Genomic DNA, 27,808 nt, shown 5'->3' on the forward strand with positions numbered 1-27,808 from the left:
GAGAGAGCGCGCGGATTTCGCTGGATGTTTAAAGGCGCGTAAACTTGCTGGGCTCAGACTGAGGCGCTCAGAGAGGAAGCTGGAGGAGTCTAAATGATGGTGAAGTCTCCAGACTGATGGAGCGCACATGTGAGGCTGAATGAAATGGAGATCATGAACAGGAGAGCAGATAGGTGACCGAGAGCAGGAGAATGAGACGGGTCAGCTGAGCCGCTGTTTTCCAGTTTAGATGGAAGGTGTTTACCAGACTGACTGGGGAGATGTTTGCCGTCACAGAATGTGTTTTCCTGAGCCTTAGAGATCGAGATTGCCGTTGATCCTCCGTGGGTGTCCAGTGGGATACACAAAAGACAAAAGTAATGTCTTCTGAAATATCCTGTCCTACCTTTGGAGGCTCGGGCGCGTAAAAAACTGAACCGCAGCCGAGCGCGCAGCCATGCGCACCCTTTCCGGCTGTGCCTAGTCTGACCTTCGTGCGTTATGCTGAATGGACCCACTTTCCGCCGCTACGACCCGATGCGACTGGTCGATCCAAGGCACCTCCCGCAACTGATGTCCCTGGAGGACCATGAGCCCACCATGGCGGGAGGGACCCTGGAGCCGCGCAATTCCACGGCAGCGGCGGGCGAGGAGGGTGCCCCGGGTCAGCAGCAGCACTCCTTCCCGTGGGTGGCCACCGTGCTGGCCGGCGTCCTCATCACGACCATCGTGGTGGATGTTATCGGGAACCTGCTGGTGATCGTGTCGGTGTTCAGGAACAGAAAACTCAGGAAAGCAGGTACAGACACGGACACAGGGAGCTGTTTGACAGTGTGAACTGAATGAACCGAGAGGTGTGAAAAATCCTCAATTTGATGCACTTTTGATTTCGTATAACATTAGGAATCCCTGTAAAATTATTTGAATTCCAATAATTAAACAAGATTTTTTTTTCTATAGGACTCATTTCAAAAAGTTTTATTTTCCTAAAAAAAAGAATTGTGTTTTTTTACAAATAAAAAATGTAAGTAACACGATAAAGTAAAAAATGTTAAAGTTAAAGTAGATGTACACCAAAATGGTATACTTAATTAGTGACATTATTTAGATAAAGTCCCAGGAGTTTTGGATCAAAAGGAAGTTGCTGCTCATTCTCTAATCAGGCAACATGACTGATGAGTCTGGAGATGATAATTCCTCACTTTGCCCATTTTGTTGTCTGCCATGAAGAAAGACCTGCAGCTGATCTGACTCACCTCGTTGATTTCTGAAGGTCTAAACTTCTGAAGCAGACCTTACATCTCCTGCAAATGAGTTTGTAAACCTGTTGTTACTCCATTCTGATTAAAAGTCCCACTGCTCTGCACAGTAAAGCGAAAATAATTACAACTAATTAAACAAGAATTCAGAAGGATTCTTCTATTAACTCTCATTAATCACCAAACCCGAGAATGATTTGAAGCAGAAAATATATTTAAATCACTTACCAAGGATGCTCACCCTATTAATGTTCATTTGACAATATCAGAATAATGATAAGCAACATTTATGAGTTATTTATAACTCATAAATGTTATGAGTTTGGCAGCATGCAAATAGTGAGTGAGGCTTGACTTCCATAAACAGGAACGTAAATCCAACTCATGCCTTTCTGTAATAAATAAGAAATAAAGTGCAATAATGGTCATGCTAATTCCAAAGGCAACAGAGGAGAAACGGAGGAGGAGAAGAGCTACATGTCCTCCCTGGAAGCTCAAATCAAGAGGCACTTAGTGAGACACTTAACTCAATCAGTGTTAATGGAGATCAACAGGAGGTTGAACATGCAGCGAGCCGCAATTAAATTCACACCTCTGCGGCACAAACAGAAAAGTGACCATAAAAGACTGAATGGAACAATATTTTAGGGGAAGCTTAACTTTAAGAGCGAGATTTTTAAAAATATGATTTGGTTGCATATAAATATTAAATATTTATTACCTGAGTTTTGGTTAAAACACCCAGATCAGTTGGTACGGTTATGTTGTTTTAGAGCAGCTTTAAAGTAGAGCTGAGCCCAGTTTTTGGGACCAATACCAATTTTCATACTCATGAATGAAACAGAAAATTAAGATGTTAGAAAATATTTCATATTTATGCATCAAAATTATGTCCACAAACTTTATCAGATTTTTATATTTGAAGCATTTTTACTTTAAAAATGGGGCTTCATTGTTTTCTGTGCATTTATTCAGCAGTTAAAAATATCAGCATATGAGCAGCCAGGAACTGAACAGAGCTGAAGAGGAAAAAGTTGTGATCTCTGGCTGATTGATCAGTGAGTCTCTGTTCAAAAGGTTTGCGCTGCTCAGCAGTTGTGCGATCACACTCTTTAGAGAGCAAAAGCAGGGGAAATGGCAGATGCGAAATATCCACCTCACAACTGGAAAGGTCAGCTCTCCTCCATGAACTGGCTTAAATGCTCCATGAAGAAAAGTGTCTGACAGAAAATTTCACAGAAGCTGATGGGTTCCTCTGAAATTTCTCTCCACACATAGAAAAAAGTTGATACATTTTGCTCTGTCTTGATCCAAATTCATCGTATGAACGTGTATTTTTGATAATTGCACAAACAGCACTGAATTATTATTAAAAACGACAAAAGATTGATTTAATAGTTTGACTATTCAGTGAATGTTTTCAGCCACATCAACAGGTGTTTCCGTTTGCACTTCCATGCGCTTCCACAGTGTTTTATCAGCCAACAAATGCAAACTATTTTCAATAAATGTGTTTTATTTTAGTGCTAAAATAAATAAATCAGCTAATATAGAGATAACCGTCCATGACAGCAAAGGGTAGGGGTGAAATCTTGGAGTTTTTCATGTCTTTATCTTATTTTTCTAATACTGCTAAACTGCCTCTAAGGCAGTAGATAAAGATAAAAGCCCAGATGTGTCACTTTTTTAATGGTTGTGCTGCTTTGGTTATATGGATTCTGTCTCTGTACTCCTTGATTCCCAGGCCAGGAATGTAGCAACCAAAACTAGAAAACCTCATGGACTGCTTCCTTCTTTTTTATATTCATCCTGTAGCTTTGCTTTCTGTCCTCTCCTCTCATTTGTCCTCCACATTTTCCCCTCATTCATCTCCTCAGCTCATCCTTCAATTAAGCTCATTCTTTTCCGTTCTGTCTTTTCTTGCTCTTCCAATTTAATTTATCCCTTTAAGACTCTCCTGCTCAGGCGTCCTTTCAGGTGTCCTATTTTCCTTTTTCAATGACTCTCCGTTGCCTCATTTCTTCTCTCCAAGATGCAGCTGTTGAATTACTCTCATCATCTCTTCCTTATCATTCAACTGACACATATTATCATATCAAAGCGAAACTATTGCTATTGTTCATCATGTAACTGCCACCTGATCTATGAAAAGCTGTCAGAGTACCTTTAGTCATAATGTGCAATCTCTCCTTCTACTGGCATCTTCTGCAGGAGAACGTGACCTGAAATGGTTTACATTCAACGGGTCAGAACACTCAGCTCAACTCGCTGTTAAATCAGAGAAGGAGGAGGGAGGAGCGCTTTGTGTTTGGCATGGATGGGTTTTGGCTCACTGCCAGATCCCGCCAAATTAAACTCGTTTGCTGTGCCTGAAACCACGAGCTGCTGCGTTCCAGATGGAAATCAATCTGAATGAGTCCGACTGTTTCATTGATCCTCTGGCCAGTAGATCAGCGGCGCTCAACCTTTTCAGAGGCAGAGGACAGTCCCGCCTGGACAGAGTAATCCATAAAAGACTGGGCCGGTTGATGAACTCAAAATATCACCCAATAGTATCTATGACCATGCATTTCTAATACGCCTCTTCTGTTGCTGCTGCTGCTGATCTCACAGGAAGACATGTAAAGAATTTTTTATCAACTGAAATGTATTACTAGACTGGACCTTGAGAGAAAAATAAAAATCTGTGACTCCTCCTGGGGCTGTTTCCAATTTGATATAACAAACAACAAAACAAAAAAACTCACTATTTCTAAATATGGGTAGACTGCATCTATACAACTCTATTTCAAATGTTAAATATTTAGAGTAAACCGTTTTATTCTCCTGAAAACTGATTTTATGACACAAATATCCATCAGATCCTTACAATTACCTCTTTGCATGGACATCTGCTAGCCTTTTGCTTTTTTAACCACATTTTCATTTTCTTTAGAAAAATTCATAAGGAATCATCTTGGGAAAAAGAAACTAATTTAAATGGTTTTGTCTCTGTGGAATATCATTAGTTTAAAATCTTCCTATTGTATTCTGACATTAGTTGCAATCTTTATGTCTTGGTTTAATTAACTACCTTTTTCTGGTGGAAAGCAATAATGTGCCAATAGTACCATCTGCTTGGTACTATTGACTTAAACATATTTATTGTTTTTAACTTCTAACTTATATGGGGAGATAAAAAGAAGTGGGAAAATGCAGAATGGCAAAATTTGATGAACAGTAAGGCTTTCTGATAAATAGTGTCAAAGTTTCACAATCTTGTCCAAAAGGCTTTAAAACATTCCAGCCTTGGGTTTTATTCACATCATTAGGTCACTAGTACGCTAGTACAGAGTTTGCTGGGCGAACTTGCCCGATGTAAGTATATTTGCATAAACACTGACATGAATAGTTTTGGAAAACAACTTAAAGGGTAGACAAATTCTGCTTGATTTTCAATTTTTCTGTAAAAAAATCTTTTATGTGGAAAAGCACAGGTGGGCACCACAATGAGCCCTTTGTCATGCCAACGTTGGGGCATCCTGACTCAGTCTGTGTGTGGGCTTGCTTTTCATCCAAGAGAGTGGGCTTCCTCTCAATTCTAACCAAGAAAACTGCTGTGAATGAAGAATGGGATAAAGACATCCAGTGGTCTGCCGTAGGCACCGGTGGTCTGTGCAACCCATTTCAGTTTCAGCTTTCCTCACGTTGAGACTGAATGAAACCATCTGTGTATAGAGTGTAAATGTAAATGAATTTTTCTCTGACCCAGATCATTACTTAAACCAATTTGCTGAACATTTCCCAACTTCTTTCTAAACCAATTCCTGATGTACATTTTCTTGCCATTATCAACAGTCACAGAACAAGGCTTCAAGATTGTGATTTTTAAGCTACTTCATGAAAACAGGATCATTCTTCATCTTATTTCTGTCATTTTTATGGTTGTTCACGAATGGAAATGTATCTGATTTAAGACTAACGAGTATACCTCATGTGGCTCCCAAAGTTATGTACAGTAAAACTCAGCAGATGGTTGTTTTCCTGTTGCAGAGCTTAATCAGAAACTGGAAAACAGTGGGGCAGTCAGTTTGACATAGAAATACCACCAACTGAGGGGATTTATTTGAAAAATAAGCTCATGATTCTTCCTTGACATTCATTTTCTTCTTTACATCCTTGGAGCTCCCTCTGAACATCTCCACAATGCCCTGTAGCTCTATGCCTGGGAAGATTATTACGTAAATCAGTCAGCTCTCTGCAGAAGGTGGCCCCGAATTGTTTGGAGGCATCTGCGATGACCAGATTTAAGCATACACGAGCAAACACACCGACCGGCGATGTGATTAGATTTAGAGACTTTAAAGAAGTGAATCCATCCATCACAGCATCCTTTTAAATATATATTTTTTTATTGTTAAGTGAACAACAGCACATGGATGAGAAGGTTTTATGACAAAAGCAGAAAAAATCAGGACTGGTACAGCAAAAATACTCCCTAAAACTGCAGAAGTCTTAATAAATGAATAATAAAAATTAAAACCTGATGTGTGAAGAATAGGATTTGCTTTGCCACAGCTGAATGAAGCCTAAATCTCTCATATTAAAGTGTTGAAAATAAAGCTTTAGTAGGAATTATTATACTCTATCCATAATGATCCCTTCTTATGATTAATATTATGTCTTCATATAAAATAGTCACCTCCAAATTAAAAACATCAGTACTGTAACTATTTGCAACAACTCTGAATTAAATGTATTTTTTAAATGATGAACCTTAGTGTACACAATGTGGTGACATTTAACATTTTTCTCAGGATTCTTTTCCTCTATAACGTAAATATCAGTCAACAGGAATAAAAATTTTGTATTCATATCTAACTTGTTTGGACGTGTGCCTGAAATGATCATGACAACACTATATTTTCCCTATGGAGAATGACATTGTGAGATGTAAAAACTTATTTCGCAAGCACAGTATTTTTGGGCGGCTGTGACTTTTTTTACTCTTTTGACTTTTTGTCAAACTTTTCCTATATTATCTTTCTTTCTTTCTATTTCTGCTGCTCTATTGTCATGTTGGGAGCTCAGAATATCATTATATCCTGCTTCAATTTCACCACAACTGACCTTTATGTTGTGTTCCTTGGTCTTCTGCTGTTTAACACACATGTGAGGCAGCCCAGATAACCTCTACAGAGGCAGGTGTCCATATTATAGTTGCTTCTCTGCTCAAACACATTTTATTCAGAAGTTAATGACCTCCTCAGCATCTCATCAAACTCTACAGGAGCCTGGTAATTCACCCTCATGGAATATATCAAACCAGCGAGGGATCTAAAACAGGTAGGATACTAACTCTTAATTAGGTGCACATTTTATTTTGGTCTCAGATTAATTTTCCCCCATAAGTTTGTTGCTGTAACATAAATGTGGAAAAGTTCGAGACACAAATATTAAGGGTCACTGTCAACAGAAACATGTTGTCGATCTTTACATATAACCCTCCCCCCCGAGATTTTCTATTTCAAATGTACAATTAATATGAAGCAGAACAATGAAAGAAAAAGTATTTTTTAGTTTTTCGAAAAATGAACCCACATTGACAATATTGTTCACAAGTGAAAGCGACATTCCTGGAAACTTCCTCTGGGTTTTCAAATAATGCAGCCTTTGATATCCACTGGATATGTGATACCTGCTTCTTACTAGCCTTTAAATTAGCTGTTTTATCTCCCTTTAACAACTGCCCAACTTTTGATAAATATTTCAGTTTAATGTAAAGACCATTTCTGGCGCAACTTTGACAATTAAGAAAAATTAAAGCTGCAAGAAACTTCGAACAGCCCTGGCAACTCACCACCTCAACACCCAAAACAAGCATGTCAATTAGTTCTTCATGTCACCACTAGGCGGTACAATGAGTGAGTCTGAATTTTACTTTCAGGCAAGCTCCTGTGAGAAGGATTTAAAATTTGGTGGAAATCAAATCTTGATGAAAGCTGCTTTTGGAGTACTTTAGCCAGGCCGGCCATTTCTGAAGATAGTGAAACTTCACTGATTTCCATAATTTCTCAATTTTTAGATAATAGCTCACTGAGGTTTGCTGAAGTTTCAAACCTCTTAGCATTGACTTTGTCATGTTATCCAAGCTGATATTGGATTTTTCTTAAATCTCTCTAGATCAGGGCATGATGTGTTGCAATTTGCGACCAATTAACTTTCTTCAAAGAACTAGCAGTTAGGCCTGGGTTAGGTGGCAGAAATGGAAATAAACTTCTCAAAAATATGGTCAACAGTAATACATGAATTGACAAGGGGGCAATTTGTCACACAGAGCAACGTTGGGTTGGATAGCTTTTTCTGAGCAAAACAAAAACAGAAACAATCTGTAAAGGGCACATAGTTTTTCACAGTGGTATAACTGTATTTATGTCTAAAATCATCCAGACACATGTACTGTTTCATTTATGAGTGAATGAAGGATTTATTGTTACGTCCTTTTCAAACCTGGAGACAACCAATAATTACCTTGGCATTGCTGATAAACATATCAGGCAATAATTCAGACTAATATCCATAGTTCTGGGTTGGTTATTATATCATCTTCCTGCCTCAAAATCTCACTGATAAAAGTTTCAGTGCTTGTCTTTCTCTCCATCAGATTTAACCCTTTTGAGGTACTGTAAAATCTATGGACTTTGAGATGAATATCTTTTCTTCTGTTCTTTGCAAGCGCTCGATACCTAGTGGTGAAGATGTAGGAAAGGTTCCTTTCAGATGACTTTTACATAAAGGTCATTGAAATGCAGGCATGACTGCACAGTAGATGAGAGCGTCGGCTCTCCCGAGTCTCTTGAATTCTCATTTTGTGCATTCATGCAGGAGGTTTGATTCTTTCTCTTTGGACAGTTTTCTGAAGCTATCCTAGACCTTGAACCCAACTTACAAACTGAGAACAAGAGATATAAAACAATCTTGCCATCTCTGTATTGATTCTTGCACCTCTGCGAACATAAATAGGAGATTTTCAGCATAACTTTTGGGTTTTCTCTAAAAATCAGAGTTTCATTGTGTTTGAGTCTGTGTAGCAAAGTGTCATCATTTTAAGCTGTTTGATGAATTTCTTTTTGGTGAAAAAAAGTATATTTTCAAGCATTTTGATACATAAATGATACCTGTAGATACTTTGAGTGCTGGTAATTTATTTTCTCATTATAGTTTCAGCTTTTCTTAGCTGCAGTTATTTGGAGTGATGACAGTAAGACTCTGTGACCCATGGAGAGCAGACAAGAGATGCTGTGATAACAACAGCAACAGCTGCCAGAGAGCCTAACAAGGCAGCAGTCATGCTCTCTGGTGTGAAGGCTCGTCCCGTGCAGCTTTTCCAACACAGAGTCGCAGCCTCTCTGTCCTCCCTGACGTCACGTCTAATGGTGCTGACCTGAGCTCAGCCCTCATCCTGCTGCCGTCACTGTAGCTCCAGGAGTCAGGCGCTCATGTTTGCTGCCGAGCCTCCGTGATTTATTTTGTCTAATTTCCTTTAAGCGCACAACGCTTCATCATTCGCTGTAACCCTGTTTATGCTCTCAGTGTAGGTGAGGATGCATCACCTACTGGAGGCCTTTGAGTCAGAGCTGTGATGCTCATCTTTAACTCTCAGACCCACCAATGTATATCTTCAGTTTGTTTGTCATGGGGGTAAAAATTAGTCTGTGCCCTGAAGCCACCCAGTCCAGGTTTGTTTGAGTTTAGGCTACACAAACTGTGTGAGTCTGGAATTTAAAAGTACTAGATTCTCAATCTTTGGAAAACAAGGATCGAGGCCCAATAACGTTGGGTCTAGTCAAAGAGCCTTTTTGTTTTCAGAATGTTTGAATAGAGACTATATGTTTTTAAAAACTATAAATGAATAGAGCTGTTTTTTAATTTTAAGGTGTTTTCACATCTGATAGTTTGGTAGACTCGGTTCGATTGGGGACCAAAGTTGCAACATTTGTCACATTTTCAGCTTCTGCAGTTTGCATTCACACTGGACTGTCAAATGAACCAAACTCTTTGAGTAACGTATCCACCTCCTCATCTGTGGTGGTGCTGCACCAAGAACCACTTAAGGAAATGACACTGAAGAAGACATGAACTTCCATCTTGACAAAAAAAAAAATGTAAACAATAGAGAGGCATCAGATTTTAGTGGTTGTAGAATTTTTTTGTTGTTGGTAAAAGACCATAACCTATTTCTCTTTCTAGTGCTTGTTTTGGCAGTATTTAAACCTGCTGTTGGAAAGATCTTTGGTTCACTTGGCATTGACATTCATGCAAACCACACCAGAGTTCACCCAAACCTTACCAAGACCTAGGTTTTTAGGTGGAGCAGAGTTTGCTTGTTTGGTCAGCATCAGAGTTTGATTACGCATTCACAACTTCCCAAATGAATGATCTTCTAGACAAACAAACTACAGAATAAACAGTGCCGGTGTGAATGCACCCTTAAGGAACAGGGCTGCACATTAGTTGGAAGTTGGTCAATACTGATATTTTTGTGGAATATTAACATGACAATATAGGTTGTGATTAAGCCACATTTTCCTGAGTTTTCTAATTCTTTTCCATCACCATCATGTCTCCTCCTCTCTGAGTTTAAGCATCTTGATCACTATTAATTTTGCAGGTATCAAACACCAAACCAGCAGCTTGAGCTTCATCGTTGGTATTGGGAATCCATCTAGCCCAATGTATTATGGCTACATTATTACTCTTTACAGAGCATTGATGCATTTCTTTTGAAAACCTGCTAAGTATTAGAGTTCAGATTTCTAAACTTGGCAGAATCAATTTTTGCAGACCATACTGTCAACCAACTTGACATTGGTTTTTTGATGATCCTAGGATTGACAGTGACAATCAACTGTATTTTAATTGCCTCTAGTTGAAACTATGTAATATGGTTCCCCAGGTTCTTTCAGAATAATTAATTTTAGTTTTACACAGTTGCCAGAGGGTACAGGTCTTGTCCAAGTCATTGTCTTATTTCTCAGCCACTCCCTCATAACTTTGATATGAGCTTACTATAATTGTGCATTTGCATTTCTGAGTTCTGACTTTTGCCTTCCTTGAAATTAAGATGTCAGTACAAAAACATTAAGATAATCAAGTATTAGCATTTATAGATCATATCTCAATGCATTAAAAATTGTATTTAATCTCCCACCCTTATTAGATTGTGGTTTTTGCACCTTTTATATTGAGATTAATTTTGGGCTTAAACATATTTTTCATTTTGCTTATTTGCAAACCTTTTTGTGGTTCCCTTCTCTCGTCTTTAATATTCAACACCCATGAGAAGAAAATAATTTTTTCTATTCTATTCTATGAGTCATTATAGATGAATCTCTCAGTGTGATTCAAACAAGAAATCCATGAGTGGAAAAGAAACATAAAGAAACTTCACCTTCCTCATTGCATCATCATAAATCACATGCTGTCATCCCAATTTGAATATTATGACAGATATGGAACATTATTCTACAAGCTCATGTCATCTTATTTTTTCCTAAACTGATTGATACATGAACAATTTCTCAAATTACATTGGCATTATTTTCATTCAAATACATACAAAAAATAAATAAATAAATTTCACACTACTCATTGTCTTCCGCTTTCTTGAGGTTGAGGTGTAGAGACAACGGGGTCAGAAGGTCAACATGCATATTGTTCTCCCAATTAACAACCTGGATGTTCTGGATTTGTTCCTCAGGAAGATCAAGTTGCTTCTATGAATGTATGTAAATCAGATGACCAAAACCACTGCTCAGAAAAAACACCACATTAAAACTGCAGTAAAAAAATATGTTTTTTGCATATTTGTTAAATCTGTCACTATGAAGTAACAGTAAGACATAAGACAGATAATCTAAATCAGGGGTCTCAAACTCCACTCCTCGAGGGCCTACAGTTTTTAGATATGCCACAGGTACAAAACACTGGAATGAAATGACTTAATGATCTCCTCCTTGTGTAGATCAGTTCTCCAGAGCCTTAATGACCTAATTATTCTGTTCAGGTGTGGTGCAGCAGAGGCACATCTAAAAGTTGCAGGACAGCGGCCCTCGAGGACTGGAGTTTGAGACCCCTGATCTAAATAATAATCAAGGTCCTCCGCCTCCTCCCGCACTGCCACTTGCAAAAATCCACCGCTCCTGATGAAAAAAAAACAACAATCAGAGCCCAGAGAAAGGTCTCAGCATTTTCAATCACACTTGTGTACATGCTGCAGCTGTGCTAATGGCAGAGAAACAACTAACCATTACAGAAAAACTGGCCATGCTAACTAGCCAGAGAATTAATGGCAGGCTTCAGTGTGGGAAACTAGCTGTAGTGTAGTAGAGCGCAAGACACAGGGTATGAGCACTGTTTACACAAGGATGATTGAAAGCTCTAACACCCTCCTCTTGGCTCTGATTAGTTGTTTCTGACCATAGAGTGTATTGCTGCAGATGGCAGTAGAATCACGGGCAGGAGGCAGAAAAGCTTGAATTTTTTCACAGATTATTTGTCTCATGTTGTTAAGACATAGTGACTATAACAAATAGGTGAAAAAAATAAAACATGCTTTAGAAATGTTTAACAAACATTTGTTTTACAAACATTGCTTTGCTCTAAAATGCTAGACCAATGCGAACTATATCCTAGTATCCTCTCTAATCAAAGTGGTACAAAAGAAGATGTAACAGTTTATACAGCAGTGCATTGAGGAGGTTGGATTGTTGAGTCTTGGCTTCTGAAGCTCAGCCAGAGCCCATTTACAGAGGCTGTTAGTCCTTGACGCAGCTGTCCGGATTTGAAATCCACAATAAAAGCTTGATAGTAAAGAAAAAAAGATCATGCATCAACAACATGGCACTATATCCATTACAGTCGAGTTTAATTGCACACTATACACTATAATCAAGCTTAATTACCACAAAACATTGGCAAATATATTACAATACCAATTGTAATATTTTTTTCCAGTTTTAGAGAAGATGTAGCTTTTCAGACATAATTACAGGGTTAAATTGACATACATCTACAAGCCTGACTTGACAGGAAACAGCAACAAAGAGATGTTAAATATCATCATGACAAACTAAACACATTTTTTGCTGCTTTTAACTCAATAGAAAATGGATTATGCTTTTATGAACCACCCTTCATTCAAACAGAAATTCTAGCCTAAGCCACTTTATCATAACAACTGATGACTGCTTATCACCCGCTGTGACACCAAGTAGTAAGAGTAAAATGTTAGACGCATGTAAACACATAAAATGCAATTTTTACGACTAGATAAGGATTTGATCAAAACTTTGAGATTCTTCTTTGCAAGCAAAACCATGAAAATGTGTTTGAAGACTTAAAAATAGGTGACGGGGATCATTTAATTAATGGATGTGTGACGTTAGAAAACCAAAAACCAAAGAGAAATAGTTGAAAAAAATATCAGTTAAAATATGCAAAAAGCTGGTCATCAATTATGTAAACTAGGCCTTTGATTGCTTATTCTTGTTTAATGTTTGATTTTGCAAACAAAATTATATCTGTTTTAAAATGTCTATGTAGTATTCACTTTGAGCTGTTTAAGTGTGAAAAACAAGAAGGAAAAACATGTTTCATTAGCTTTTCTGGACTTTCGTCAGTGTTCCTAAGTCTCAGTTATGTTCTACTAAAATGATCTAATGACTCAAGCCATGCACGGATCAAAGGCTGTGAGGCTTCTTTAGCTACTTGCTTGCAGCAGCACAGCTGGTCTGCTGATGCAACGCGTCCGTTTGGTTAGCATCAGTTTCTGTGATCTGAAGTCCTCCTGTGACAGGCGGCAACATGAATTCAAAGCAGGAGTGAAAATGTCTCTCAACTCCAATTTTCACCAAAAAAAGATGTTTAAATTTGTATTCTGCATTGTTGTTTTTTTTTAATAAAGCGAGTCCCTATTTTTAGCCTTCGTTTTAAGATTTTCTAAGTTTATTACCCTACGTTTAGGGCCACTGATTTAGAAACAGAACTGAGCTTAGAGTGACTTGTTAGAATATTAATGCTCTTCGAACCTTTTCACATTTTGTTGTGTAACAACTACAGGTTTGATTATATGATTTTATCCTGACCCAGAGTAATACAAAATGGTGATGTGAAAGAAAAATTATAGATATATTTATTAAAATAATAAATATCAGTGACTTGTAAACATTGATTTGCAAGTCTTACCAAAAATTCTCCATTAGATTTATGTCTAGGCCAATCGAGCAGTTGAACAAGCTTTGATATAAATTTTATTGCACTTCTGGTTATAAGGTTTGGGATGTTGCCCTTCTTGCAGGTGAACGTCGGCCTCAGTCTCCAGCCTTTCAGAGCCTCTAAAAGAGTTATCTTGCCCTGTGTTTAACTCAATCCATCTTCCCATCAGCTCTATCATGTGTCTTTTAGACAAAAAGCAGGATGTGCAGAGCATGTCACAGGAGTTTCTGGTAAACTTTGTGGGATTTGACCAAAAATGTCATTGTGTGCATTACTCTCTGTTCATCCACTTCAGACTAGAAAGCAAAACGACAAAGTTTTGAATTAACAAGTAGATAATCACTGTGTTTTCTGTGCTGACGCATTTGTCTCAAACCAGCAAGTGAACCTCAGTCCCAGGCTCAAGCCTTTCAGAGCATCTGAAAGGGTCATGTTGCCCTGTGTTTACCTCCATCCATCTTCCCATCAACTCTATTATGTGTCTTTCAGACCAAAAGCTTGCTGAGCATGCCACTGGAGTTTCTGGTAAACTCTGTGGGATTTTATCAAAAAATCTCATTGCTTGAACTACTCTGTCCATCCACTACAGAGAAAAGTGACTGTTTTGAATTCAACAATTAGATAATTGCTTTATTTTTTGTGCCAATGCATTTGTCTCATACCTGCTAATGAAACAGGGAGGAGGGAACGGGGGAATAAGAGGGAGAAAATAATGATGATACACTATGTTGCAAAAAGCAGTGTGACGGCTTGTGATGGAGCTCTGGTTCCACACAAAGCAGCTGCTGTGCATCTCCTCCAGTGGGGGGCGCTACACAATAATTTTGCCACCACTGCAGAGCTTGCTGAGCATGGGCAGCAGATGAGTGTGAGTGCATCTGCATAGACAATGAAAGAAAGACGTTTTAAAAATGTCTTCATATTTTTTATACTAAAGTAAGCTTCTAAATGCTAAAGTTTTATACCATGAGATTAAAACTGATGAAAAAGGTGGCATAAAAAGTTTAAGCTTGTTTTGTTTTCTCTTTGTGTTTTACTGGCAGCTCTGATGCCCTTAAATGAAACATTTAGGAGCATCAGTGTAAATTTAGATTACATAAAAAAAACTAAATGTAATTAATGTTTTGATTTCTTTTTGCATAATTACTTATTACTATGAAACATAAAGAGTTATGTATGTCTGTTTTTAACTGTAGCTGACAGAGCATTACTGGACCTGGTTTATTCATTGTAACTGTAATTCTGTCTCAGTCATAAAACTAGTTTTCCCATAAATGTCAGCCACAAGGAAATTGAAATATAAATTACAGTGTTTTAGTGTCAAGATGATGATAATGTTGAGCTGATCTATTCTCCACTGATTTAGGTGGCTTTAGTTTTAAACTGGTTGAGCATTTCATGTCCATGTTTTATTCAGCCTGTTTAAAATTTAGATGACCTGCTGAGTCCACATCTTAGCACATCTTGGCTCTGTCATGTCATGGGAGGGGCTGTTTGCTCATTTCATTTTGCATTCCGAGAAGCTTAAAGTGAGTGAAACAGTGAGAGCCTCAGACAGACCCGTGTTAAGGGAGCCAATACTTTCCTTGGAAATCTTCCTTTCACACAGGCACATGTTAGCCTGTTCATATTGTGCTCTAAGATAATGTAAGCTTACAAAACTGAAATGAGAAACTGAAAATAAATAAAACAAACATGTGGGCACTGTTTCTTAGTATTCTGTAGGCTTATGGTCTGTATTCATAAGCTTTAGCTTTTTGAACTGCTTTAGGATGAAGTTGTAACAGTAACAGCAGCAGCTCAGTGTTAAAGCTAGGCAGAGATCAGAGTGTGAAAACCTCATTGGAGTTGCTTTAAATTCACGTTTCGCTCAAAAAGTTAGATCAACACCCTCTTTTCCCCGGACACATCCACTTTTTATGTTCTGTCCAGGGCATCCGGGGGGATTTTATTGATTTATGAAAATGTCCAGGTTTGCATAATTTTTCAGGGGACCAATGGGCATGCTGATTGGAGCGTTTCTTTTACATGGCGTCCTCCCTAAGCTGCTACCTCGTGGTTAGTTCTTATCCATTAGATGGAACAGACAACAGACTGCCAGTCCTGCAACAGTTCTTTACAAAGTGGCAAAGTGCGCAGCGGAGTGGAGCGCAGCTGCATGGAGCACTGACGAACCGGAAAATAAATTTCATTCATATCATCGCCAGTCACAACAATGGTGGCGGAGTTCATAAAGTACATAACTGTTGTGTGTTTCTGTGTATGACAAAGATGACAAAGATGCTGTAGGATCCCACAGGACACAAGCATTAATAATCCTCTGCAAAGTTAGAGTTCATCTATTAAATTGACTCAGAATGATGAGGACCAAAACTTAAGACTAGGGGAGGCTATAAAAAATGTTTTCAAGTGTTTGTGAGACTGCTACCTGTTTCTTTTATTCCAAATTTTTGCATAATATTTGACTTATCCACTTATAGAGCCATTATTTTTACAGGTTAACTTTCTAAGCTATAGAAAAGTAATTATTAGGGATGCACAGGCAAGAAAATTTGAGTCAGTGTTGGTATTAGATATTTATACTGCTGTTATGGCCGTATTTACCATATTTACCCATGTCATCAATATGACATGGGCAAATACGGTTATATGTTTTCCTCCACTTTCGTCACCATTTAAAAGCGATCACACCCACCACATTGCTTCTCTGCTTCAGTTAAACATGCTGTGCTGCATCATTGTCATGTGACTGAATAAATGTCACAGGGCCAAAACCCTCCTGAAACACATATTTTCCATTGAAAGTTGGTGCTATCACACTGTGTTCAACAAACGGCCTTCACTGTTTTGTAGCAAAATGTGAAATGTTCAGTAGGCTCTCATTGGTATAACTGGTAAAAACCAAGTATTGTTTTTGTGCACTGGTTTCTGTTGATCTTTTACATAATATAGCAGTTTAATAAAACACATTCAAGTTTGTGGTTCTTTAAAATAAGGATGGAACAACAACAAAGTGTCCCTTCAATATACCACATAAGCTACAGTTTCAGAGAGAAAAGTAGAAAATAAATGTTTAAAAATGCAATCCTGGCAGACCTTTTTCTTAAGTTTGCCTCGGATGAATTTTCAGACGCTACTGACTTCAGTTTTCTAAGCCCAAACTGTGGGCTCCATGCAGTAATCCACATCCAAAGACACAAGCTGACAAACAAGCGGCTATTTTTACCTCCAAACTGCTACCTGAAGTGTGTCTGAAGGTGACAGCCATGTTTGCTGCTCCACTTCAACAGGAATCCAGCAGCACCAGAAGCAGCCGTCAGAGCTGCCGACACGATCAAAGACCCCGGCGGTGCCACATTCTCACTACCGGGAGTATGAACTGAAACACTCGCTGTGTAGAGAGGCTCACATTTCAAAACAGCCTCTCTCCGGTAACTAGAAGCGCCCCGCATGCTGGCATCTCCCTGTTTCAGTGAGACAAACATATGGACTTGGAAACACTAAAGGAAAAACGTTCATAGCACTTCTCCCTCCACAGAGCAGATGATCAGATTAGATATTTGTCTATCCCTATGCATAAATTTGCATTTCAATGTGTAAAAAGCAATAACTTTGAAACTACTGTAACTTCTCAGTACCTTCAAAAGGCAAAGATCACCCCGCTCAGATAGAAATCTTTCTCAATGAAGTCTCCATTTGTCTTAATGAACAGGATGATTAACAGCAGGCTCTGTTTCATTTATCATTAGATAGTTGAGGTGTTTCTAACTGCAGATTGTGCAATTGAGGAGATCAATCTCTACATTTAGGTTCAGGAAAGTGTAGTACAGTTCAAACGTCTTAACCCATTTCACTTTCACATTTGGCTTTTAAAAGACAGACTCTTGTGTAATCTTTTATAGTGGCTTTGATCAATAGTTGTCAAGGCTGTACGTCGGCATGGTTTCTTACAACTTTGGCTGCTTCAGAGAAAAGAAAACTTTTGTTTAAAAGGCCCTTTTATTCTGCATAGCTGCAGTTGATAGATGCATAGTTGATGAAGTATTAGATTTTTTAAAGATTTCTTTAGATAGATAGATAGATAGATAGATAGATAGATAGATAGATAGATAGATAGATAGATAGATAGATAGATAGATAGATAGATAGACAGACAGACAGACAGACAGACAGACAGACAGACAGACAGACAGACAGACAGACAGACAGACAGACAGACAGAGATGATACTGTCGTAGAAACCTAAGCCATTAATTATCTTAACAATGTTCCTAGTTAAAGAGGGTAACAGCAGAGATGGCATTTCCATTAAATGCATTTTGTCTCAAGTATTTACAGCAAGAACCTCTCTAATGAATCCCAACTACTGAGGGAATTGAACCGTTAACGATGTCACCATTTTATTTCTGACTTATTAACATTTACCTTCAGCAAACACCAGAGGATGGGATCTTTTCTGCCAAGGGCAAGCATGGTAATAAAGACAGAACCACCAACTAATACAAATTGACTGGTGGTTAACAAGTCCCCTGTCTCTGTTCTGTTTGCCACAGCTCTTTGCTCGAAACTTGTGATTTGCAGCAGACAAAGAGTATCATCCGGAATATTAACAGTGAGGATTCCTCATAATGAAGATGGAGTCATGGGGTGATAAACACTGAATTTAGGTTCAACAAGGTCTTATTAAGGCCGCCAAGGTTAATGGCCACACTCCGTCTGTGTGCTATGATAAAAGCTTTCACCACAACATATTTATTACAGAAGCAGCTGAGAGGTGAGATGCTCCTTATACACACTGAGGCGTTTCAGCTCAGCAACAGCTTATCTTCACTATTTAGTCACAGCTCATAATTAGACTTAGTCAGTCTGGTCACGTTTAGAGGTCTACTTGGGGTCTAAAATCCAAAGTTTTATAGGAACAGTTAGGACCAGAAAATGCAACTTAGAGAAAGAAAAATTTTGAATTTGACATTTTATTAAGAGACACCTCAAAAACTGTAAAAACATGGAGTATGTAGAGTGCATGTAAGAATATCTTAGACATCAGGTAGGTGCACTTGGACATTGATGCCTAAAAAAAGCTGTAGATTTCCACAAGGACTGAGAAGAAAAAGTTGCCTGGGTATTCCTTACAGACTCGCCACCGTCAACTGCTAAGTTGAAATTAGAATGAGAAATATATACGTATATAAGTACATCTAAAAAAAGTTGGAATATTGTGTAAAAGTACAATATATTCACACATGGACTGACGTATTTCAAGTTTTTGTTTGTTGTAATTTTGATGATAATGCTTTACAGATAATGAAAACCAAAAATGAAGTGTTTCAGAAAATTAGAATACTGATAAAAAAGGTTAATTATTGGAAACTTGTGGGGTTACCTCCTAATCAGCTAATTAACTCATAACCCCTGCAAAGGTTTCCTGAGCCCTTAAACAGTTTCTCACTCTGGGTCAGTAGGTTACACTATCATGGGTAAAACTGCTGACATGGACAGCCTTCCCAAGGAGAATCAGTTTCGAAAGGTCATAGGTGAAGAAGCTGAGTGCTCACAGAGTTCTTTATCCAAACACATTAACAGAAAATTGAATGGAAGGTGCACCAGCAATAGGGAGAACAGCAGCCTTCAGAGGATTGTCAATAAAAATCTATTCCATGAATACCACAAATGTTGTACAGTATTCCCCATGTCAGCATACCCCTGAACCAGAGACAATGTCAGAGGTCTTTTACCTGGGCTATGAAGAATAGGAACTGCACTGCTACACAATGATCCAGAGTACTGTTTTCAGAATAAATTCTGCATTTCATTTGAAAATTATGGTCCTAATGTATGGAAGGAGAATAAAGAGGCACACAATCCACATTGCTGGAAGCCCAGAGTTAAGTTTCCATGGTCAGTGATGAATTGAGGTGCCTTGTCACCTGCTGATGTTGGTCCACTGTGTTTTCTGAAGTTCACAGTCAATGAAGCCATCTACCAGCAAATTCTGCATCACTTCCTGCTTCCCTCTGTTGACTAGCAGTAAGGCTATGCTGATTTTATTTTCCAGCAGGACTTGGCACCTTCCCACACTGCCAAATATACCAACGGCTGGTTCAATGACCATGCATGGTGTTCCTTTTCTTGATTGGTCAGCAAACTCCCCTGACCTGAACCTCAAAGAAAATCTATAGGTAGTTTGTCCAGAGGAAGATAAAAGACACCAGACGCAAAACGGCAGATGACCTGAAGGCATTTATCAAAGCAATCTGGGCTCTTATTAATCTGCTCAGTGCCACAGGGTGACCACCTCTACAAAATGACCATTTCATTTTCTGAGATGTCTGGCAAGAAATATTGCACTTTTAGGAAATATTAAAAAAAATTAGATGTTCTAGTAAATATATATGTTCATATTATCTTTAAATTTGTACATATGTATTTCTTTTCCACTTCTTTGGGGGCTTTCAAGAACTTCATGTCTTCTGCAGCGACTGAGGTATTTAAATGTGTGGTGTTTGCATCCAGGATAAGATCCTCCTTTTATTCTTGAAAGTTTGTTTTTCTCTGCTCTCTGTTGTTTGATTCAGTTGCCTCTGGAATGTACACAGGGAATTCTGTGTTTAGTAAAATGTCTTTATGATGTCTAGAAAAGAAAAAAACATTTTCCACTGAGTCTGAAACAAGGTAACAAAACAAGATTTTGGATGCCCTCTGTCGATCTAATAGAGAGCGATTTGAAACAGTCTAAGCAAAGCAAAAGGCAGAGGAATGAGTTGCATCTAAAGTCTAACCCTTCCACAGAGGTAATGAAGGATGCAGCACACTGGAAACCTTGATCTCCACACATTCTATGCAACATTTTCACAATGTGAAGTTTTGTTATTTAGTAAGATTGGGTTGCACATTTGTTCTAGTATGTTTTAAATTCAAACAAGCAAAATCTTGTATTTTTAAAACAAGATGCATACCAGTAAAAAAGAGAGAAAAAAACAAGAAGTAGGCAAGAAAATAACTTAATGAAAAAATATACAGGATCTCCAACTTCTCTCCATAATTAATCTCTTCAAAGTTCATCAGTCCACTTTAATAGTGCCATCAAGAGTTAGAAATAATGAATATAACTGTATTATAACACTATTCAGTGTAGCAGTGAGCTCTCTAACCACTTCAGGCAGCTCAAGCTGACTTCACCAAAAATGAATGTAATGTGTTGTTGCTCCCTGGGGGAGATGTAAACACAGCTTTACCAGTCACAGTCGCAGGTGGTTTCAATTTTGTTCCAATTTGCAGCTGTTTGCTTAGGCAAATACAATATGTTTCAACAAAAAAAAAAAGCTCACCTGATGTGTTATAGAGGTCTCGCTCTCAGACATAGGAAAGATAGTCTTTGAATGTCTGAATTATGGGTTTAACATTTACCTGCTGCCCTTACTGAAGAGCCCTGCATTTCAATTGTTCCTTCCTTTGTATTATTGCAGCTGAAAAGCTCAGTTTATTAAAGTAGGGTACATGTGGGCACCTCAAACATGCAGGGCTTACTCATATGCTGTAATACAACCAGTTTATTCTGTAAATGTATTTTCACTCAAGATATTTTACACAGATCCATTCATCTATCCACTTAATTAATGTAAAGCATTGATCAGTTTAATTAATACATTTCTGCAATGGGTTTGGTAAATCATTTCTTTGTCCCCGAAAACAAGAGAGCTTTTCTGGATCAAACACCCAAATGTGACTATTAGATGATGGGAACTATCCTATTATAATAAACTTATGAAATACAACATAACCATGGACTTTATGTGACGAACTACATTCCAAGTTTTGATTTGTTGTTTAGTGCTCCTTTAAAGTCTGCGTTGAAAGACTATACAGTTGTATGTGGGAGAACGTTCTTCTTTGTCTTGTAAATAACTATTGTGCACAATTCCCAAGTGTACACTGTGACTGGCCAATGGATCCTGTTTCATAAATGCTGCATGGAACCATGAAACTTGGCCCTTAAGTGTGTTAAATGTCCTCCGCTTATCAGGCAACTAGTCCACGAGGGAAACCCCAACATGCTTCTGCTTAGAAACTCTTCAGATCCTCAAGAGGAATTCTAAGACCTTTGCAGGACAGAAACAATAAATAAAATGTAATCAAATGTATTTCTTCGTTGAACAAGTATCTTAAAACTTGTTTTTTTTTATTGTTATTTAATTTACCACAACATTCAGTTACCTACATGAATCTGGGAACATGTAAATATTTGTTTCTGCAAAATCAATACAGATGAAAAGGCTGCCTGCTGTCTTAGAGCAATGGTTCTCAAATGGGGGTACGCGTACCCCTGGGGGTACGTGGCGGTACTGCAGGGGGTACGTGAAGCTTTTCAAAATATCTTTAAAAAATCAGTAGGCTCCTCATAATAAGTCTTGGGAAAAATTATTTTGTAAAAAGTTCGATAAAATATAAATGTGTGTTCATACACTGAATTTTATATTCAGTATTTACAGGGTATTTACAGCACTGTACCTCTTTTTTATTCCAAAAATGTTTTGCCCGTGTCAGGGGGTACTTGACTAAAATTATATTTTTAAGGGGATACATCACTGAAAAAAGTTTGAGAACCACTGTCTTAGAGAATGATAGAATGAAAGAAGTGATAGAAGTCTATTAATCCTTTCACCCCCAAAAATCTGCCTGCAAAGGCTTGAAAGGTAATATTTTTCTTTTGTGTAGCTGCCATATCTGAAAATCAATCTGCTCAATGAACTTCAATGGGAGCCTTCTGTTTCTTGGCACAAATTTAGATAAAAAAACGAGCACAAAAGCACTGCAACTACTGAGTCTGTTCATTACTCTCATTTCTTGAGGTTCATCAAAAACATCACTTTTGAGATGTCAATGCCCAAATAAAATGAGTTGATTTATTTAAACAGAACCTGAGTGTGCTTTTTAAATTACCAAATTAAACTCCACCTATTACAAATAATTTATGTTGTTTATGTTGTTTATGTAATTAGGGAACTGGTTAAAAAAAATGAAATAAAGTAAATGGGAAAAATTGAGGTCATAGTTAATGACTTAATAACCAAAAAGCATGTACCTGACAACTGTTAGACAGTTAACCAAAAATGAGTTATGAAGCAAACAAAAAACTTTGAAAGCTACTTGAAAATAATTATTAAGACCACTTCAGAGAAGATTGTAGAAATCTGGCTTTTTGAAGACTAAAATGAAACAGGAGATGAATTTGAATGTTTACACAATATACAGCTGTATAAAGCATTTGTTCTATTAAACTTGTGTCTTTTCCTCACTTTCTGTTTTTTGTAGGAAATGCCTTTGTGGTTAGCCTGGCCTTTGCTGACTTGGTGGTGGCCATCTATCCGTACCCACTGGTCCTGACAGCCATCTTCCATAATGGCTGGATTGCAGGTTACATCCACTGTCAGATTAGCGGCTTCCTCATGGGCCTCAGTGTCATCGGCTCTATCTTCAACATAACTGGCATCGCAATCAATCGATACTGCTACATCTGCCACAACCTCAAGTACGACAAAGTTTTCTCCAGCAGCAACACTATGTGCTATGTTATGCTTGTCTGGACGTTCACAATCCTAGCCATCGTGCCCAATTGGTTTGTGGAGTCGCTGCAGTATGACCCGCGGGTGTACTCCTGCACCTTCGCGCAGTCGGTTAGCTCGCTGTACACCATCACAGTGGTTGTGGTGCACTTCATTCTGCCCATGAGCATTGTCACCTACTGCTACCTGCGCATCTGGATTCTGGTAATCCAGGTCAGACGGAGGGTAAAGCCAGACTCACGGCCCAAAATTAAACCCCACGACCTTCGCAACTTTCTCACCATGTTCGTGGTGTTCGTGCTATTCGCCGTGTGCTGGGCGCCGCTGAACCTGATTGGCCTGGTGGTGGCGCTGGATTCCAGGCTGAGCCGAGCCATCCCAGAGTGGCTGTTCACAGCCAGCTACTTCATGGCATACTTCAACAGCTGCCTCAATGCCGTCATCTACGGCGTTCTGAACCACAACTTCAGAAAGGAGTACAAGAGGATCGTCCTGATTATCTTCAAGTTTCACTGCTGAGATAAAATGCCCAGAGCTAGAAGTGTTTTTTTTAACACCCAAGAAACGATTATTAAAAAGCCATGAGCAAAAGAAATAAAATACTACAAGAAAAGGGGACTAATACAAACAACACTGTGAAAGGAAGAAGCAGGAACATGTATTATAAGAGAAAAACAGCTCTAGGTGAAGAGGAGGACAAAGAAGAGGTAAAATAAATGATGCCATACTGAAAGTTATCAGTGCTGCCTTCAGGGAAACAGAGATTTTAAAATGTAGCGAGTCAAACTGAGACCAGAGTTTGAAAGTAACTCTTAGTAATTTGTCTCCTCATGACTGTCTTTGGCAAGGGGGTTATTACTCATTGTTGAATTTTAAAAGTTATTGGCTGCTCAAATTTTAACCAGCATCACAATTCATTTAAATGTTTGAACATCCAAATGTTATGTCCATCTTCCTCCATATGATTAATTTTAACACAGAACATGCTGCTGAATTTCTCAGAAACTGTGAGCTTGTGTGAATGATTTTTTGAATGGTAAAAGGTGGTAAAAAAAAAAAATCTGCAAAATTGGTGCTTCTTGGAGGAAAAAAGAAAAAGCATAAAATATTCAAGATTAAATTTTCTCGTTATAATTGTGCTGATTTCCAAATAAAATTATTTTGGGTGAAGAAAGAGAGCAAGAAAAGAACAAGACTTTAAAGGACTTTGACTTGAAATGATTTACTAACTTTCTTTTGCAGAAAAACCTATTCAAAAAAAGGAATTTTTTAAACAGTTTTATATTTTATAAAGCAGAACAACAGAGCTGTGTCTCATTAATTTAGCTCAAGATTTGAATTATTTCAGATATCGATTTCCAATACTTTACGGTGAAGTAAACACACAGGTGCCTGTTTTAATACTGGCTTTTAAACACAGAAATATAGTCTTCATGTGATCATGATAAAGAGAATCGACTTCAATGTTAAAAAAACAAGCTGCCTGTTGTTTAGGTGCAGGTTGGGAGTTCTGGGCTTCATCCAAGGCCTTGTCTCAGTGGAAAATGTCCAAAAGAACCTCAAATTGAGGTGATTTAGGTGACATACAGTCGTTCTGTATGAAATACCCAAACCATCCCAACTGGCTTCTTTAAGTGCAGAGCAGCAATTCTTAAACAACATGTGAAATGACCAGATTTTAATCAACTAATTATTGGGCAGAGAGGTTGTTTGTAAGGGACGCGTTGCCACTGCAAAACATAAAAAGCTAATGAACAAATGACTTTTACATTCAAGGGACTATGCATCAAAAAGCTAAGCAATTTAGCAGAGTTATCTTAAATAACTCAGCTCATTTCAGTAGCTGAACTATATGCAAATGTCCAATTTTCTAACCCAGGATTACTGGATAAAGTATGGACTGCATTGGTTGTAACACTTGTCCCTTTTCTAAGAGGTAGTTTAGGTGCTATTCCACAGACATTTGTACAATTTTGTCTGTAATTTTAGTATTTTTATTTGGGGACATAACAAGAAAATAAGCTGACCAATTAATTTGCCTTTTGATTGACTTTAAATATTGCAAATATAATCTTACTAGTTTTCTTAAATATACGCCAAATATTAGAATAGTGTCTTACTTGCAGTGTTGGCTTTATAATTTAGCTGAATAAATTTGAGGTTCTGATTCAATCACCTTGCAAATATGCAATGCTAAGGAGCGGGTTACAGCTTTATCTGGATATTTTTTCATCTGCGTATTACTTTATCCCAACTGTGTGATAGTTAGCAGTGACACAAAATATGTTTCATAAGTTAATGAACATGCAACTGCTGACTGTAAGATCTTTTAATAGTCTAATTGTTCCTGCTAACCTTTTGGATGGTTTAATTCAGTCCTTGGATTAGTCCCACCAGAGTTTGAAAGTAGAGAAAACCATCAAACTTGACATCCTGTAAGCCTGGCCTGGAACTGCAGCTTTGCTCTTGTGCCGAAACTCTTATTTCATGAACATTTTTGATGAAGGGATGTCCCTCTTTCTGCTTTTTGCCTTCTATCTCTGTTATTGGACGATTCTGAGATAGTTTTTCTGAGGTACCTGGCTCTCTCAGCTTACAACACATCACCCTCATAACACAGCTAGAACCAATGCACTCAAAGCAACACATCAGTCAGGGTTCAGTAACCCTGTAAACACTCCTTTGTGTGTGTTCCCCAATGCCTCCATCCAAAAGGATGTTATGCCATATAGCATAGAAATATGAAATTATTGGTAAAGGTTCCTCTTACTCCTGCTGGTAAAAGCCAGTTTGCAGTAAATTTTTAGAAAACGGAATAAATTCTCAGAGCGGTTAATGACAAAGAAGACGTCAGAAGTCCCTATAGCTGGTTTAAGCAGATAAAACTGCACATTTTAATATACATACTAGAACAGATATTAACCATCTATGTTTTTATAAAGTTTGTTTACAAGAGCAAACTTTACAACATAACACCTGCCATGCTGTTTTTTCAGCATAACAGGTACCCAGCTGTGTCAATCCAGTTGATGAACTGACTGGGAGCCTGTCGGTGAAATTTTCAAAGAGATATGAGGTAATGAAAAGCACAGCAATTTACCTACCTGTATGTGATTAAACCTATAACAGCCTGTTGCAAAATTAAAAAGCTTACATCTGTTTTGATGGTCTTAGAGCAGACTGGCAGGTTGCTGCTGATGAAGATGATTAATTCAGCAGGTACTTTCAACCACTATGATTTTAGCATTACAACATGGACATTGTTTGACTTAAATGGCCTCTTTGCCTCCCAAAAACATAATGCCTGTGTTGGAACAAAACACTGCAGTTTAAACACTTTTTCAGCACAACATTGATGAATGAATATCTAAAATTATTCCGTCATAGTAAAGCCTAGTATACTGTACTTATTGAGCTCTTGGTAATAATTAAATGTTAAGTATTACCCTGATAAAAGATTTCTTGCACAGTTTCTGCATGGCATGCCCTTTTGTGAAGATTTGCTTGAAAACTAATATGGCAATGCAAACAAGGAAAGAGCAACCAGAGATTTGCCTCTAAAATCAACTCCTGTTGCCATTAGTTTGCCCTTGCAATATTGTTATGACTTACAGTATATTCTACTGCTATTGTTTCATTGTGGCTCAGTGACTTTACTTAAGTCTGACAGTTGGATTAATGGCAGTCACAGTATCTTAACTTCTTTTTTATTAATTTCGTAAATAGAAAAGATTGCCTCATTCACTTCAAGTATGCCGGACTTTGACTAGATTTTTGATTAGAACTTACACTAATAAACTGAAGGGATTGCACATTTGGCTCCTTCTACTTAGAACAAGACCAACTACAGTGGAAAGAAGTGTCAATGTCCACCACTTACATAATCTGATATGTAAATAACAGACCAGAAAAGTTTCTGTTTCTGCCAATCTGAAGCAATAGAGAGAAATTTCAACAATTCCACACTCATTTAAATAAACAATTTATGTTCCGCATAAACACTTGTGTAATCAGGTTCGACATCAGATCCTCCCAGCAGCAAGAATACTTACTTAAATATGGTTCTGAAACATCCATCCATTTTCTAACACCCTTGACCCTAGTGGGGTCGGAAGGGGTGCTGGAGCTTATCTCCAGTGAGCGTTTCAGGCGAGAGGCGGGATACACCCTGGACAGGTCACCAGTCTGTCCCAGGAGGTTCTGAAACATGCTAAATAAAAAATCAAAAACAGATAAAAATGAGGAATAAAGCCGTGATTGTTCTGAATGGTATTCTGACCACATCACTGTGTATCTAAAGTGTAAGTTCTGCATGTATGACCATAAGGGGTGTTGCTGCTGATAATCTGACTGCTTAATTCCCATTTTAATGAGTTCCCTTTCTGTGCATTGGCATGTGTGTGTGTGTGTTCATCCGGCTGCTCTGGGACCAGTTCCTCCCCAACTTAAAGGTCCACTAAGTACACCTAAATTGGCAACAGGGTAATCAGTTGGAAGGGGACTTTGTTTTGTCTGTGCCAAATTGTTGCTGGCTCCCATCCTAGTTTAAGTTTTTATGGGAAACCTCAAAGTGAAAGCCCTTACTCTACAATTTAAAAGTTCAATCCACATTAATAAACATAGCACACATCTTAAATACCAATTGCACAAGTGGTGACTGATTTACTGTGTTTTCAATTAGATCAGGGGTCTCAAACTCCAGTCCTGGAGGGCCGCTGTCCTACAATTTTTAGATGTACAAAACACTGGAAT

General features: G+C 38.1%; 1 protein-coding gene across 1 annotated transcript; it reads left to right on the forward strand.

Moving 5' to 3' along the window:
- The first annotated feature begins 12 nt into the window (after nucleotides 1-12).
- On the forward strand, nucleotides 13-27,808 carry mtnr1al (melatonin receptor type 1A like). The gene is made up of 2 exons (XM_028008063.1): nucleotides 13-778; nucleotides 22,806-27,808. The coding sequence occupies exons 1-2, from the start codon at nucleotides 481-483 to the stop codon at nucleotides 23,573-23,575; spliced, it is 1,068 nt and encodes a 355-aa protein (XP_027863864.1). The 5' UTR covers nucleotides 13-480; the 3' UTR covers nucleotides 23,576-27,808.

The sequence above is a fragment of the Xiphophorus couchianus genome, chromosome 23, assembly GCF_001444195.1.
Source record: "Xiphophorus couchianus chromosome 23, X_couchianus-1.0, whole genome shotgun sequence".
NCBI lineage: Eukaryota > Metazoa > Chordata > Actinopteri > Cyprinodontiformes > Poeciliidae > Xiphophorus > Xiphophorus couchianus.

Excerpts from the sequence above, each read along its gene's own strand:
- mtnr1al (XM_028008063.1), top strand. The coding sequence starts at position 481 with ATGCTGAATGGACCCACTTTCCGCCGCTACGACCCGATGCGACTGGTC. Across the intron at positions 779-22,805 it reads CAGAAAACTCAGGAAAGCAG|GAAATGCCTTTGTGGTTAGC; the intron begins GTACAGACACGG and ends TGTTTTTTGTAG.